Below are 16045 nucleotides of genomic sequence, written 5' to 3'. Positions count from 1 at the left end.
CCGATTTTATTTTCATGGGCTCCAAAATTACAGTGGATGGTGACTGCAGCCATGAAATTAAATAACGCTTGCTCCTTGGAAGAAAAGCTATGACAAACCTAGACAGCATATTTAAAAGTAGAGACATCACTTTGCTGACAAAGGTCCGTAGAGTCAAAGCTATGGTTTTTCCAGTAGTCATGTATGGATGTGAGAGTTGGACTATAAAGAAGACCAAGTGTCAAAGAATTATGTTTTTGAATTGTGGTGTTGGAGAAGACTCTTGAGAGTCCCTTGAACTGTAAGGAGATCCAACCAGTCAATCCTAAAGGAAATCAACCCTGAATATTCACTGAATGGACTGATGCTGAAGCTGAGGTTCCATTACTTTGGCCACCTGATGCAAAGAGCTGACTCACTGGAAAAGACCCTGATGCTGGAGAAGATTGAAGGCAAAAGTAGAAGAGGGCAGCAGAGGATGAGATGGTTAGACAGCATCACCAACACAATGGACATGAATTTGAGCAAACTCAGGGAGATAGCAAAGGACAGGGAAGCCTGATGTGCTGCAGTCCATGGGGTCACAGAGTCAGATGCGACTTAGCGACTGATTGACCACCACCAACAACTGAAATAATAGTCTTGGGAGAGCTAAGACTTTAGACCACACCTGCTATTGATATCATAATGTAAAGAGGGTTAGAGACCTTTGTTTGAAAGGAGACTTTGATTTAAAGCGGAGGGGACAGAAAAGTCATGAGGTTACAGTTTCAGCAAAAATGAGATGAGGTCACCAAGAGTAAACTGTGTCAGCTTCCCAGTTTCACTTGGGTTCAGATCTGACTTGAGCCTCTCATTTCTGTTTTGCGAAATGGGAATGGTGATGGAAGAAAGGGAAGAATTATTCTAGGACGGGGTTACTGTCAAGAAAAACCTAATCAAAACCACTACAAAGCATATGTAGACTAGAGAAGAAACACTAAAAATTTAACAACAGCATGAGAAATTCAGACAAGATACTCTCTCAGTTCTTTAACATTTTCACATAGTAAGATTCTGAGCCAAGTTTACCATAAATGCTCCTTCCTTAAACAAGATATAAAAGATGGTGGTGTGGGAGCTAAAAGAAGACCAAAGCTAAAGAGAAGTATTGTGTTCTATCACTCATGATCAGAGACCTGGTTTTTAATGGGGTGGCTTTGGCATTTCCACAGTGCACGGAACAGCTAAAGAATATTCACTTTGCACCTGTGGGTCTGTTTCTCATGATGCCAAGTTGGGTCCATAGTAATCCGCTCAGACTTGTCCTCCTCAGCACTCCTACATTTCTGAATCAGTAGGTGCACTAATGCATTCTGAGTCCTGCTGTGATGTAATTAAGGATAATGTTTGCAGCAAGGAGCACAGAGAGTTGTAAATGTCTCCCATGGGTGATTAAATGCTGAGGGGAAGTTGAACAACTATAGAATTCATTTGGTGCAAGTTTATTCCAATGCCAGGAGCATTCTGTTTTCCAGTTATAGGATAGGTTTCTAAAAAGATACACACAGCATCCATAGCAAAAGTTTTCATGTCCTCATCTCCCTCTAGGGAATGGAGAACAGAAAACTACTGCATCCCAGGAATGTTTATTTATTTAGGAGGGAGACTTGGGAATCAGAACTCTTTTACACTGCGGGCATGACTCCTAACTGACAGAACTTTGGAAACAAGCCATGGTGTAAATAAAACTGAAACTATATATTACTGTGATCCAATAATTTCACTTCTAGGCACATCGCTTAGGGAAGTTTTCATATACGTGCACAGAGACACAAAGACAAAAATTCTCACTGCACAGTGTTTTAAGAGCCCAACACTGAAAAAAAAATCAATACAAAAATAGGAAATAGATAAAAATATGGCCACTTTACAGAAAGGAACACTATATAGTAGTTTAAAAGAATGACAAAACAAAAACACAGAAAACACACAAAACTATGAAGTGTCATTTCTAGTGAAGAAACTGTGCTTATTGTAATATTCTTCTCTTCATTAAAAAAATCTTCTCAAAATAAAAGTACATGAGCAGCAATACCTTTGGCAGATGGATGCTGACAAGCTTCCTCTGAGACCCCGTATGAAGGACCTCCGAGAAACTGAAGCAACCTAACCTTTTGGACCTTTACTGTCTTAGCTCCATGCTATCCAATATGGTAGCCACTAGCCACATGTAGCTACTTGAATTTGAATTAAAATTAATTAAAGTTAAATAAAATGATAATTTTAGTTCCTACACTGCAGTGGGTACATGTCAAATGCTGAAGGACCACATGTGGCTAGTGGCTGCCATATTGAACATGCCTATCAGCACACATATAGAACATGTCTATCATTCCTCTAAATTCTATTGACAGAGCGGATCTTGAGCTAAAAACCTGTCTTTCAGACAACTTGAACTCTTTTAGTCATTGCTCTTTCCCCAATATGTCCTTCTGCCCATAGGAAAACCAAGGTAATGACTTAGGAGGATTTTTTTGTTTGTTTCTAGAAGGAATATGTCCACTATAATTCTATATTTCAATTATGACTTAAGTAACATTTTCTTGTGGGGAAAAAAAAGAAACTGAGATAAATCATCTTTAGAAAGTGATCCAGCCATTATCTATAATTTTGTAAGCATCTTATTTCATTTCCCCAAAACTTAGCAAGTAGGAAAATAGGTCAAAGAAAGATGAAAGTGTTACTAAACAAGACTCAAAATTTTAGTTCAATGGATTTCCAAGAGACTTTATTTCTTACCTGTACACAGTATGAGGGACATATACTTCTCGGATTGGAAATTCCAGTATCTCTTTGTGTGGGCGTCCCCGGTTTTCAGGAAAGGGCCTCACTGGCAGCATTTCAGGAGTCAGACAGCAATTGATGGTCTCTGGAGCCAGAGTTATCTCCAGTTTGAGAAAGCCTAAATTTGGGAAGAAAACAGGCCTGTCTTAGTGAAGACGTCATATACAAAGGATCAAGAAAGACTGCTATACTCTATGTCTTTTATGAAAATGAGGATAAGTTGTACAAGTATGAGAATTTTGGAATGCTCAGATAATTTCCTATAGTTTGAGAAAAAGCATGTCATGACGATTTTTGAGATTTGGCTTCTAGAACTTAAAAAAGCAAGAAATTGTAAAAATAAGTGAGAACATTAGAGGATCTTTAAAGTCCCTTCTAGAACTACCATACCATAAGTGCATAGTTCAGTCATTTCTCTTCATCATAAGCACTAAAAATTGGTGATTTTCACAGTGGGTTCCCTGGTATCCCCAGGGAGCTGCAGAAGTGCCTCAGGGGCTGTTAGGCTGAGAATAAGGAGGGTACAGCCTCACCTTCCACCAAAGCATTTCACTGTTTCCTTATGCTAAGGGTTCCATACAATATGATAAAAGAGCTCTGTTCACACAATTATTTGATTTTCAGAGTGAGCAATCAAATATAAAGCATGATGTTTATTTATGGAAACAACCCTTTAATAAAATAGAAAGCATTAACAGATTTGCCCCCAGAACTAGACCTTAATTCCTAATGCAATATCCTATATTTCACTTGACAAAAAAACTGCAGCATCACATGAATGAAGCGCCTAGTCCCAAATAGCTTTGGCATAGCAGAGAGGATAAAGACAAGCCATTCACACCTGGAATTGACTTGACTCTTCTCTGTAGGGATGAAGATCTTTTGTAGTCAGCTAAAAACTTGAATAAGTCTTCATCACTGAGGCGATCTCCCTCCTGCCAAGAGAGAAGTCAGGCTTAGTGTAGATGCATCACAAACTCCTGGGGTTGGGACCAAGGATTTCTCAGAAAATTTTTATTTTTAAGTTTTATTCTAACATGTCTTTCATAGATATGAGGCAACTCTGAAATCATTAGTCATCCTCTTGTCAAATATTATTTCTCTACCACTCCCAACTCACTCTGGCTTTTCAGTCCTCCTGGGGACCGGTCTTTTACTGCATTTCTGAGGACCACTGAGGATCTAGACCAAAAGCTCCTCCCCATATAACTCAACCCACTGATACTTGTTTACTCCCTGGAACAAAACAGAATAAGTTTATATCTTTCTTCAAAGATCTGAAGATGGAGAGAACATCTTTCTTTTTCCTCATGTTTTTCATATATCAAATATCCTCATATTTTTCACATTTGTTTTAGCTAAGAAAGCTAAGCATAAACACTACCCTCCATGTGCCTGCATGGGATAGGCATGCTGCCAAGGGATATATGTGCCCAAGTTCCAATCCTTACAGCAGCCCAGTAAGGAAGGTAGGTAGGTAGGTGTGTCCTATTCCTAAGTACAGATGAGAAAACTCTGACTTAGTTATGTCAAGTACATTGCCCCCCAAGACAACACAATTGTGAATATTCCCCCAATAGCGATCCTTTCAGTTCCCTGTGAGCTATATCATGAGGCACGGCATACAGAAACCTCAGTATTTCTTCTGCATTTCAGTTAACGTAACTCCTTGTTTACATAACCCCTTGACATGTCCTATGAGAACTGCTTGCGCTTCGGAACATTTTCCAAAACAGAGTCAAACTAAGTATAAGTCAAGTTGTGTTTTGGGTACTAAAATACATATCAAGTAAAATTTATCATTTTTGAGTGCAAACAATCTCCAGAATACTTGGAGTTTGCAAAACTGAAACTCTATCCCTATTAAACAACTTCCCATTTCCCCCTTCCTGTAGCCCCTAGTTACCCTTATTCTGCTTTCTGTCATTCCACTTTCTGTCTCTATGAATTTGATGACACTAGGAAGTTCTTCATTCTTTAAGTAGTCTCAAAAGTTTCTGAACTAACAAAGAATACCATCTATAATGGTCACTCAGTGAGGAAGTAGGCATGTGGAGAAAGCCTGCACTTGGGAAAAGGGGTGAGATGGACAACTTCCGGGCCAAGAAACCCTGAACCAAAAGGGAAATGGATATTTTAGTCAGACTGTTTTCATAGCCTAATAAATGAATTGACCATGACAGTTCAAATAGGATAGTTTGTATTAATGGGAACCAATCTTTCTCTTAATTAAAAGAGCTAACTTTCGTTTGGCACTTGCTATATCCCAGGCACTCTGGGAAGCACTTTACATGTCTCATCTCTTCTCAACCCCCAACAGCCACAAGAAGCAAGTGCCATCAGCCCTGTCTTACAGATGATTAGTGAGGATGACTAACTCGTCCTCTAAGTCACTATATGTACTATTGCTTTGGGCTCATGCCCTCATGCCATTATGGAGAGACCATTCCAGACACACTGTAACATGAAGGGATACCTGCTTGAAAAAGCTGTTAACGGTTAAAGTCTTGAAGCTGGATCCAACCCCATTTTCCTCCAAGGAGAAGGCTCTTTCAGAAAGTCTTCGAGATTGGGACAAAGTTCTCCGCTCACCCGCAGAGGCTTTCCCTTTAAGGAAAACACTTGTCATTCAAAAGTTTGCCTTCCTGTTTGAATACAGAACAGTTATTAATTTACCATATCTAAGGTGTGTTGACGCTCACTGGTTGACAACACTGGACATGGCCATTCTTGCTTTGAATAACGGTTTCCCTCCCCTTGTCCTGGTTCTTAGACCCTACCCCCCACCTCCTCTGTGCAGCCCCTAATCTTCCTCTGATCATAGTGAGGGCCCAGGAGCTACTGCAGTGTCCTCCCAGGTGGAGATCAGGGTAGCTAGAGTCCAGAACTGCAGCCAGAACAGGGTCTGGCTAAATAATGAGCTTTATTTAGTCCACAGTGTTTAGTTCTGTTTTATTTTTATATTTACATTCCATTGGGAGAGGTGTGTACTCCAATGCCCCTGAAGGCATTTGGGATTGTGACCCAAACACACTACTTAAGCCTAAGCACATTCTGGATTGAGCTTTCTTCTGCTCTTACTGTGTGGACCAGGCAGCAGAAATGAGTTTCTGCCTTAGCTGACCTGCCTAACGGTAATTAGAATGGAGTCACACCCAAATCTGAACTCTTTGACAGTCTGCTTGATTATTTTTTACTCACTTTGGAGATTTAGGTGAAGATCATGTTGCTTTTACACTCCAAAACTCAGGGGTTCTGTTGTGAATGGTCAAAGTGCTTAGAACTCTAATGGTCCAACCCTGTCTTTGAACATTCTCTTACCCTTAATTCTTGTCGTGATGCTGAACTGGAGCTTCCTACTACCACTGAGCCCCCTAAACTTGCCACACTGCTCAGGATAACACACAGCATCTTTGGTTGCTTCTTAAGAATCAGTCTCTGTAGTCAGGTTAATTTCTCCTTGCTTGGAAATGACTGAGGATCCAGCAAGCTCTGTGCCTTAACTGTCTAGTTGAAAGGTGTCCTTTTCTATGCAGAACTCTTTTGAATAAGGCTACCTTGGTCTACATAGCAAGTGGCATTAAAAAAAAAAAAAAAACCTATATATATTGTCATGTGAAGATCAGGATGGATGAAAATGGAGCTTGTTTTTGAAATAACCCAGGAGTTTGGACTGGTAATTATGCATCAATAACTCCAGGACAGCAGCAATACAATACCTTTTCCTCCACTCCTCTGCTAAAGGCAACATTTCGGAAGTGGCAGCACTAAGGGGATGCGTGAGAAATATCCCAAGAAATGTGAGTGGAGACATAAATATTTGCTAGATAAAAGACATTTTAAAAAACAGGAACTCTGCCATAGGTGAGGGGAGATATGCTTGAGAACTCTGTAACCCTTTTCAATAGTTCCAAACCCAAACTGTTGAGGAAGCTCATAATTGAGATGAATGAAATGTAATGAAAAAGAGAAATATGCTAAATGAATCAGAATAGTAACTAAATACTATTTTGGCAACCACTTTTTTTCATTGCTCTTGGCAAAACAAACTTTAAGGAACTAAAATTTTACTGAAAAAAAAAAATGAGTTTTGCTTTTAGAAGCCCTTTCTCTTCTTATATTTAGGAGCCAACTACAGTACGTTTGTTTAACACACTATAGACTATATTATTATATTTTCTTGTTATTTTCAACAATTTGCTTTTAAGAAGTAAATTAGCTTTTTAAAGCGTCTAGCTGTACAGAAAATTCCAACCAAAAATCTTACTATATTTCAACTCCACAAAGTTATGATAATTGTCTTGGGGATCACTGCCCAATCAAGCATTTGTATTCTGGTTCTAATTGTGTTTCACCCTATTCACTTGCTTCTCCCTACCCACTCCCCCACCTTACTGCACCCCTACTCCCACCAATCAGCAGCTGACCTCAGGGCTGGTACACTGGGGAGCCCTGCCCTTCACACACAGTTGAAAAGCTTACCAACCATGGACTCCACATCGGTTACCTCCCTGTCCAGGGTAGAGACATTGAAGAAATTTGCTAAGCTTATGGGAGCCCAAGCAAAGGGCATCCGGTACTTCCCCAAACGCTGGCAGAAGGATTCAGCTTGAAGTTTTAGTTTTTCAATCTTTTCTTTACTCTAGCAGAAAATGGAAAGAGACAGCAGAAACAAACAATAAGACATTAGCATCAGGTCAGCTGCCTCTTCCATGGATCAGACAGCCATCTCCAAAATCCCCATTCTACTGATTAAAGAGTGAATAGGCAGAAAAGTAACACAACTGAGGCCAGAAGTGCAACTGATAAGGAAACACATAACAGAAAAGGGGGGATTTAAAGAAAGTTAAAGAAAGGTTGCATTAACTATTAAATACATCTTCAGCTAAACAAACAAAAAACTCCCCAAAGACTTGGGCTTGTTATACTAGCTAATCAATAAATACCTCTTTGAGGGGTTAGCTACATTGGATTCATATAAGGGAATTTTGGGATGAAAAGTTCTGTACATCACCTCTCTTAAGCCCTTAAGAGAGCCTCGTTTTCCAAAGATGCCTTGGAAGATTCCAGAGACATCTAAAAGGGTTTCTTACAACTTCCTTATTAGGTTGACAACACCTTTAAGGTATTCATTCTAATTTCAGATTTTAAAAAAAGTATCTTGAGTTCAATAAATCTTAACTTGAACCTTACTTATGACTCTGCAGTAGGATACTATTGAAAGTGAAAAAAAAAGTGAAATTGTTAGTCACTCAGTCATGTCCGACTCTTTGCAACCCCATGAACTATAACCTGGCAGGCTCTTCTGTTCATGGGATTCTCCAGGCAAGAATACTGGAGTGGGTAGCCATTCCTTTTCCCAGGGGATCTTCCTGACCCAGGGACTGAATCTGGGTCTCCTGCATTGCAGATAGATTCTTTACTGTCTGAGCAGGGATGCTGTCAGGCAAGTCTTACTTCCCAAAAGGCCATATTTTAAAAACTATATTAGAAACTTTTGGAAATGGGTACTGAGAAGAGATGTCCTTTTCATAGGCTCAGTACCTATGTTGTACTAATAAATTTCTGATGTATGGCAGTCTCAAGATAATTTTTAAATATTTATACCAGAAAGGCCAATGGCCCATGCTGTAGTAAGGCTAAGAGAGTCTGGCAGTGTATAGTTTCGGGGTGTCTGTGGCCCTCTCAACCAACTGAGTTGGAGCCTCAGAACCAAGGCAACAGGAAGTGTCTCTGCTCTAGTCAAGTTCTGTAACTAGACATCACATGTTGACTTTGTTGAGTTTAATAATTTATTTCTTTAAAAAGTTATCATCATTGATCATTTTCCCTTCCTTATTTTGTTTTAATATAATTGACTAGTGCTTCATATAGGGACACATTATGGACTAAACTCCATTAACTGTTTTGTGGAAGACTTTTGAAAGATATCTGCTTATTCTAAAATGTTACCAATTAGCAACAGTCAAAATAGCATACCTTTCCACCATCACTTTCTTTGATAACCATGTAGGGTTCTGCACAGTCTCCAATCTCTCCCTGCTGAAGGACTTTTTCAATCTACCACAAAAAAAAAATATTGAAACAAAGTTCATGAATTAATCCATATAATGGAATCCATGCAACCATCAAAATAGTGCTTTATGACAGTATCTAATGACATCAAAAGATGTCCACAATATATATTTTTGATTTAAAAAATTAGCACGAATAGTATTATACAGTTTTATAAAAAAGAAAATCATAAAGGCATATAAAAGGGATAAGATTAGATACACAGCAAATGTTAACAGTAGTTATCTTTGTATGGTGGGATTATGTACTATATTTTCTTCCTATTGCTTATGTGTATTCTCTGTTTTTAAACAATAAACATGTATTATGCCTACAATAAAAAATGCAATAAAAGTTATTTTATAATACAAAACCCACAAGACATATGTAGGAAGTGAATAGCTCATTTTCTTTATTATTGCTTACAATGTAAAAAAGAGATATGACCTCTGTAAAAGTCAGGTTGGGGACTAAAACCTTCCACAAAATGAATAAATGAACAGAATAAATTATCTGTAATCATTTCCTTTGTATTTCCTATTAGGGCTGCTTCTCTGGATTTAACAGACTTGGAGAGGAACTCGAAAGCAGGAGGATGGCGCAGCTTTTCACTTTGCTAACTGGCTGGTAACTTGAATGGATGCTACTACCGTCAAGCATTTTCTTGCAACTACCTTAAGATGGCCACAAATCTGGGCATCATGTTTGAAAGAAAGAAAAGCAGAAATTTAAAACTGCCTAATTCTCTGCTCAAAAAAATTTAACTTAGATGTGCAAGTAAAACCAAGTGGATTTAGTCCCATTTGTCTGTATCTTTAGTTGAGACGATCCTTGACGAAGAAATTTAGGTCAATATATCCTAAAAGGCACACATTCTTAACAGGCATTGTCAGTTAGGTACAAAGTATTTAAACCAGAAATGTCCTGTTCCATGGAGGGGTGTTTCCTGGAGTTTTAAAGGAAGCAGCATGGGGCTTCTCAGAGAACATCTGTGTCAGGAAGACTGCAAGCAAGAAGTCTCTCTTCTCAAAGAAGAACATAAAATCCCCTTCCCATTGCCATAGCCTGAAGACAAGGCTGATCCTCCTGAGAGATGTGCCAGGCTGAGACCACGGACATTTAACACGTGAGGTAAAAGACTGACCCGTGTTCCTGCTAGTCAGCGATCATTCACCTATCATTCAAATAAATATTTGCTGAGTCCCTCCTACAGGGTAATTGTTAGGGAGACAAGGTGGTGAACGTGATAGACCTGAGCCCTATTCTCCTGAAGTTCATGGTCAGGAGCTTATAAAGAAAATTAGAAAGAAAGAAGTTAATTTTTCCACAAGGTCAAGGAATTAAAATGCAGTCTTTAAAATGACCTTTGAACAGAGATGAAGAAACTTTTAACTAGGACACTGAAGCAAAGAACTGGAATGCTATGACTTCATATGTATAGTGTGGCACAAGAGAAGGGTCTCCAGAATTTGGAAGCAGGAGAATCCACACTTGACCAAACCAGCAGACACTATTCCCTTCACCGAGTTGGGCAAGGCTAACTCCAAGTACTTTGTGAGTCAAAGCCGCAGGCTGCTAGGACAGGTTACTATGTGGTCCTTCATGACTGATGCGTAAAAGAGATGCATGAGTCCGCATTACCATGGCAGGTAGGCGATGGGGCATATCAGAATTGCCTGGGGATTTACTGGAGGTAAAGAGGCTACCCTCAGTCCTATTTAGAGGGAAAGAAGCAACAACCCTGGTTTACTGTAAAGAAAAACAAATCAGAAGAAAACCAGAGACTCTTATTGGACAGATTTAAATTTCTTAACTTCTACCCAGACAATTTAGAGAATGCTTATCACTGCCAAATGAAAACATTTATGCATTGGAAAATTTTGGAATACATTTAGTAAGTAATAGTCACTCACAGGTAACCACTGATATATAGCATACTACCTACCATGGGTTAGCCAAAATAAAGTCATCCACTGAGAAGTGGAGTTGGAAGTAAACTTTGGATCTATAGAACTAGTGTTGGCTTCTTTGATTTCTCAGGCTGGAGAGAATTTACAGATTAACTCCAAGTTGAAAGGCTGCTAGAATGCACTTTAAGCTAATTTTCCTGTATGTCTGAGTAATACTGCAATGAAAAGTATACATATTAAATTTAATAACAACATATGTATCTTTTCAGCAACAGAATTTTAACTGTAGTTTCCAAAAACTTACACAAGTTCCCTTCAAACTATAATGACCTTCAGAATCTTTGCACAATGCTGTAAAGGGAGCAAGGAGGGAAATATATCTGTCACTTAAGTGACTTCCATATCACCTGAACTTTTTGGAATCTGTATGCTGCTCCCATGGGATCAAGGAGGAATCAATGAGATTATGTACACAAAACACTGTGCTAATTAGAAAATGTCCCAAACCTAGAATGCTGGGTGTACATGAAACCAAAACATCTGAACTTTTTTTAAATTTGAGGGTAAAGAGTCAATGAGACGAATTATTTGGCTTAAGGCAGGTAAAATACTCAATGTTTGCCATTAACTTCTAACCAGCCATTTTGGAGTGTAGAGAAAGTCTCTGGTTTTCTTACACTGGTTAAGAGTACAATCTAGAATAAAAGGTCCTTCCACTTAGAACTGCCTACAATGGTGATAAAAAAAAATGGAGAGTGAAACTTGGAAACTAAAACCCACATCTCAAACTGTCAGAGCCTAGATATGTGCAGACATTTAACTCTGGGTCTTTAGAAAATCATGAACATGATTAGGAGACTCTGTCCAAGATTTTCTCCACAGCAGCCTCCCAGAGCTAGATAGCCAACGGGGCTTTCCTTGTTAGGAGGAAGGGTGCTCATCCATACCAGGCTTTATTCTGTAGTCACATCTACTCATTGAGGGAAGTGTTATTATCTGCACTTAACAGATGAGGAAACTAAGTCTCAGGAAGGTTAGGTAATTGCCCACAGTCATATAAGCGCTAAGTTGCAAAGCCAGGACTGAAACCTGGGACTGTATAACTTCAAAACATAGTCATTCTAGTATCCAACACAGTTTGCTTGAAAAGGAAAAGGAGTACAGTTGAGAGGGAAACAAAGTGAATCTCCCAGAGGACATGTAGTACTTTCTGACACCTCTTTCACCCTAAACAGGCACTGGGACTAATGCAACAATGAGAACATCAGAATGTGCAAACCAGACTGCATGGAACTACCTTAGCTACTAGGTAGATGTCCGAGGATGGGTAGGTGACAGAGAACACCGCAGATCTTGCCTGACTGGATGTGGCAACAGAGGGCGTGTGAGCACGCAGAAATCCTTTAAACTGGTCAGAGTTCAGGTCACAGTGAAAATTTTCTGAGATCTGTAAACGAGTGGCAAAATGAAAAAAGTGAGTTATAGTTGTTCTCATCGTCTAAACACGTTTTAAAGAAAAAAAAAAAAAGAGTGAAAAAGCCCCACCAAATTTCATGAGAGAAGTAAGTGCAATCATAGACATGGTTTATCATCAGTGCTTGCTGGAAAATCTGATATATATTTTGCCACAGTCTCTAGGTATGTTTGAGTCATTTGAGAGATGTTCTTTGAAACATTAAAATTTTTATTATCCCACCAATATCTCCTGAATACAGTGATGTGCCAGATACTGCACTGAAGAAGAACTGGGCATTACTTGGGCTCCCAATTAGCTTACAGTCAAGAAGGAGGGAAAAGGCAAATATGTACTAACTACAGTAGGAGCAAAATGTAAGTGACCACACTCAGGAAAAAGCGTTGTGCAAGTTCCCGAGGGTGAGAGGTCATATCCCGTGGGGCGGATGGGGGATGCTTTCCAAGGGGGAGGTGAGTGAGATGGACAGGCCTTGGAAGAAGATTCCACCAGGCAGAGCTGGAGGGTGACAGGTGCCAGGGAGAGAACACAGCACAGATGTCTCAGCAGCTGGAAAACCTGCAGCGACTTTAGTTAATACTGAGAAATCCAGCTTGACTCTGCCGAGGCTCTCAAGGGAAAGAAAGCAGATGAGAGCCATACTGAAGAAAGCCAGGTGTGGAAGGTGAAGAGTTTGTTGTTCATGTTTCAGGTGCAAGGCTCCGTTAAAGATTTTGAGCTAGACTGTGACATGATGAGAGCTCCATGGATGGAGCACTCATGTTGGACGAGTGGTCCAAATAGTGTAGTGTGACTTAAGAACCCTTGCAGAGTTGGTTCTCCCTTCACCACTAATAGATTTACAGCCAAGAAGAGGCTCCCAGGCAGAGACTGCATTTACCAGCTCCCTTGCAGTTAAAAGTGTGTGTGTGTGTGTGTGTGTGTGTGTGTGTGTGTGTGCGCGCGCGCGCACGCATGCATGTGCACACACATGCACTCACTTGTGTCTGACTCTTTGCAACCCCATGGACTGTAACCCATCAGGTTCCTCTGTCCATGAGATTTCCCAGGCAAGAATACTGGAGCAGGTTGTCATTTCTTACTCCAGGGGATCTTCCTGACCGAGGGATCAAACTCACGTCTCTTGTATCTCCTGCACTGGGAGGTGGATTCTTTACCACTGCGCCACCTGGGAAGCATGTAACTAGATTCTCTCCAATGAACTGTGAGCAGGAGCAGTGATGGGTCAAAACTTCCGGGCTCCAATTCTACCCACCTCCACCCTCTGCTATCTTTTCCCCTTTTCTGGGAGCTGCAGTGGCAGTGATAAGAATGATTTGGGAGACCACATACCAAAGATGCCAGCCTGGGTTCCCGAATGACTGAGTGGAGCAAGCCACTGTTGACCCTGCGCCCCCAACCCTGCCCTGGACTGCTAGTTAGTTACTTGGCAGCGTTGGGTCTTAGATGCGGCACACTGGGTCTTTGTCACACCAAGCGAGATCTTCCCTCGTGATGCACAGAGGCGGGCTTGGTTCTCTGGGGCAAGTGAGACCTTGGCTCCCCAGTCAGGAATCAAACCTGAGTCCCCTGCACTTCAACGTGGATTCTTAACTACTGGACCACCAGGAAAATCCCTAGATTGTTAAGAAACAAACAACAGGAAGTTCTCCTTCCTTAAGCCACAAGTTCTCCATATGTGGTCCCCTGACCAACAGCTTCAGCATCACCTGGGGACCTGTTAGAAATGCAAGTTCTCAGGGCCTACCAGATTTACTGCATCAGAAACTCTGGCCTTGGGCCCAGCAACTGTTTTAACGAGCCCTCCAGGGGATTCTGATGCCTGTGCAAATTTGAGAACTACAGTTTTAAACCACTGAATGTGTGTGTGTGTTCGTGGTGGGGTCTCCTGTTTTAGCATTTAACCTATCCTGGCTAATACAAATCTTCATGATTATTAATATTTATTTAAAAAATACACACTTCCTTAAATACTGAGTGGTTATAGTATTTGAGCAAGGGGGCAGAAGTGTCTCCCCTGGTTTTGCTATTTCTGTCCTTCTTTAGGAGTTACAAAATGACTAAACATTAAAACACGCATGGAAAAGTCTTTTCAATTAAAAGCACGTTATACTTGGTAAGGACTCTACCCAACGGCAAATTTAGATTTTTATTGCACAAGATGCCTTCCATTCACAATAAAATGAAAAAACTCCCGAACTCAGGAAACATTACATGCATTGAGCTTGTTAGAGCCATGTTTAAATTGCTTTGTTTTATGTGTAACCCCATATGTCACTATATCAGTTCTCTGTCTCAGCCAGGCTATCAACTTTTCCTTTAAGAGTCTTCAAAGAACATAAATGACAAACATTTCCAAGTCACTTCTTTAAACTGAAAAAGCAACAGAACTGGACATGTCAAAGGTCATTTGCTTTCAAATCTAATGTTTTTACTGCATAGAAATGATATTTAAAGACATGAGCCCAAAGATTCCATGAACAATATACAATGCCCTCAGGGCTGAGTTATTTTTGCTTACTTACCTTTTTCCTTTCTTTAACATCATAGAGGGCAATGCTGGCAAACAGAGGCTCAATTTCTATATCAAACCTGTCAGAGAAAGAGAGAAAAGTTTATATGGATTTAACTTTGATAATTTTGAAATTTCTGAAAATGCATCTTCATAATCTGGTTAAAAATGTAAGTAGTTTCCTAAAGAATTTGGGTGGCTCCACGCATATGAGAATCATATGAGAATATTAACAGAGCAGTATGAGAGGTTCAGAGAAAATTCCTAGCCATTTGAGATCATGAAAGTGCTTGCTGGTGGCCCTGCAACAGAGAGCGTGTGGAACAGATTCTCCATCTGATCCGACATGGCACTTCTCACTGTTGTGGCTGCTGGGTTTTCCGAGGACTGAGTCTGTCTTAGCTAAAGGTCTTGTTTACAGTTTACATTTTACTGCCAGAATAGGGAGCTCTTATTATTCAATTTTTAAGGGCTGCGGCTTTCAGCCCATACAAAAAGAAAAGCTAAGTTGCTTTTCTTCAGATTTATAGTGGGACAGCCAGAAGGAAATACGGTTATGATGTGTGTGAGTGTCTGGTCCTTCCACTGCCAGGGGAGCTTCTGAACTGAGATGGAGGGAGGGAACTGTGAGCATAGCTGATCAACACTGAGGTGTGAGGATCCAACGAAAGCTAGAAAGAGCAGCTCTCACATTGGCCCTAATTGCCAATTCCCCCAGAAATGGTGGGCTGAAGACAAGAGAAGGCAACCCCAAGGACAATCCTGCTTGCTATAGGATGCACATGGAACAGACATGCACTTTCTAAATGTTTCAGGTTGACATACAGGGATTCCCTGGTGGCTCAGATGGTAAAGCATCTGCCTGCAATGCGGGGAACCCGGGTTTGATCCCTGGGGAAGATCCCCTAGAGAAGGAAATGGTAACCCACTCCAGTACTCTTGCCTAGAAAACTCCACGGATGGAGGAGCCTGGTGGGCTACAGTCCATGGGGTCGCAAAGAGTCGGACATGACTGAGCGACTTCACTTCACTAACAGCCTATGACATTGCCAGCTGAGAGTCCTAGTAACCAGGCCCTGGACCACCGCCACTGCAGAAGTCATGCAAATTAGGTCAAATCCTGTTTTCTTTTTTTTTTTTTTTAAATCCTGTTTTCAACTGTGTGTGAGAGAATGGATTTATCACAGCTTTGTCTAAGAAGAGAATTTTTTAAAGAATATGTGGACAGAGGTAACCAGACAAAGGAGTTGGTCAAATGACACCTTTGGAAATGAGACAGAGGGCACGATG

General features: G+C 40.4%; 1 protein-coding gene across 4 annotated transcripts in view; it reads right to left on the bottom strand.

Annotated features, from left to right (window-relative positions):
* DOCK8 (dedicator of cytokinesis 8) overlaps window positions 1–16045 on the bottom strand; it is a 225223-nt gene that overhangs the window by 110942 nt on the left and 98236 nt on the right. For all 4 annotated transcript variants that reach the window (XM_043486612.1, XM_043486614.1, XM_043486613.1 and 1 more), the window contains 7 exons: window positions 14769–14835; window positions 12067–12216; window positions 8785–8865; window positions 7288–7447; window positions 5282–5412; window positions 3647–3740; window positions 2761–2923 (listed from right to left, as the gene is read on the bottom strand). In XM_043486612.1, the coding sequence (XP_043342547.1) occupies window positions 2761–2923; window positions 3647–3740; window positions 5282–5412; window positions 7288–7447; window positions 8785–8865; window positions 12067–12216; window positions 14769–14835 (846 nt within the window). The remainder of the gene's footprint in view (window positions 1–2760; window positions 2924–3646; window positions 3741–5281; window positions 5413–7287; window positions 7448–8784; window positions 8866–12066; window positions 12217–14768; window positions 14836–16045) is intronic.

The sequence above is a fragment of the Cervus canadensis genome, chromosome 14, assembly GCF_019320065.1.
Source record: "Cervus canadensis isolate Bull #8, Minnesota chromosome 14, ASM1932006v1, whole genome shotgun sequence".
Classification (NCBI taxonomy): Eukaryota; Metazoa; Chordata; class Mammalia; order Artiodactyla; family Cervidae; genus Cervus; species Cervus canadensis.
The sequence above is the reverse complement of the archived record's forward strand: the minus strand, read 5'-3'. Positions and strand labels throughout refer to the sequence as shown.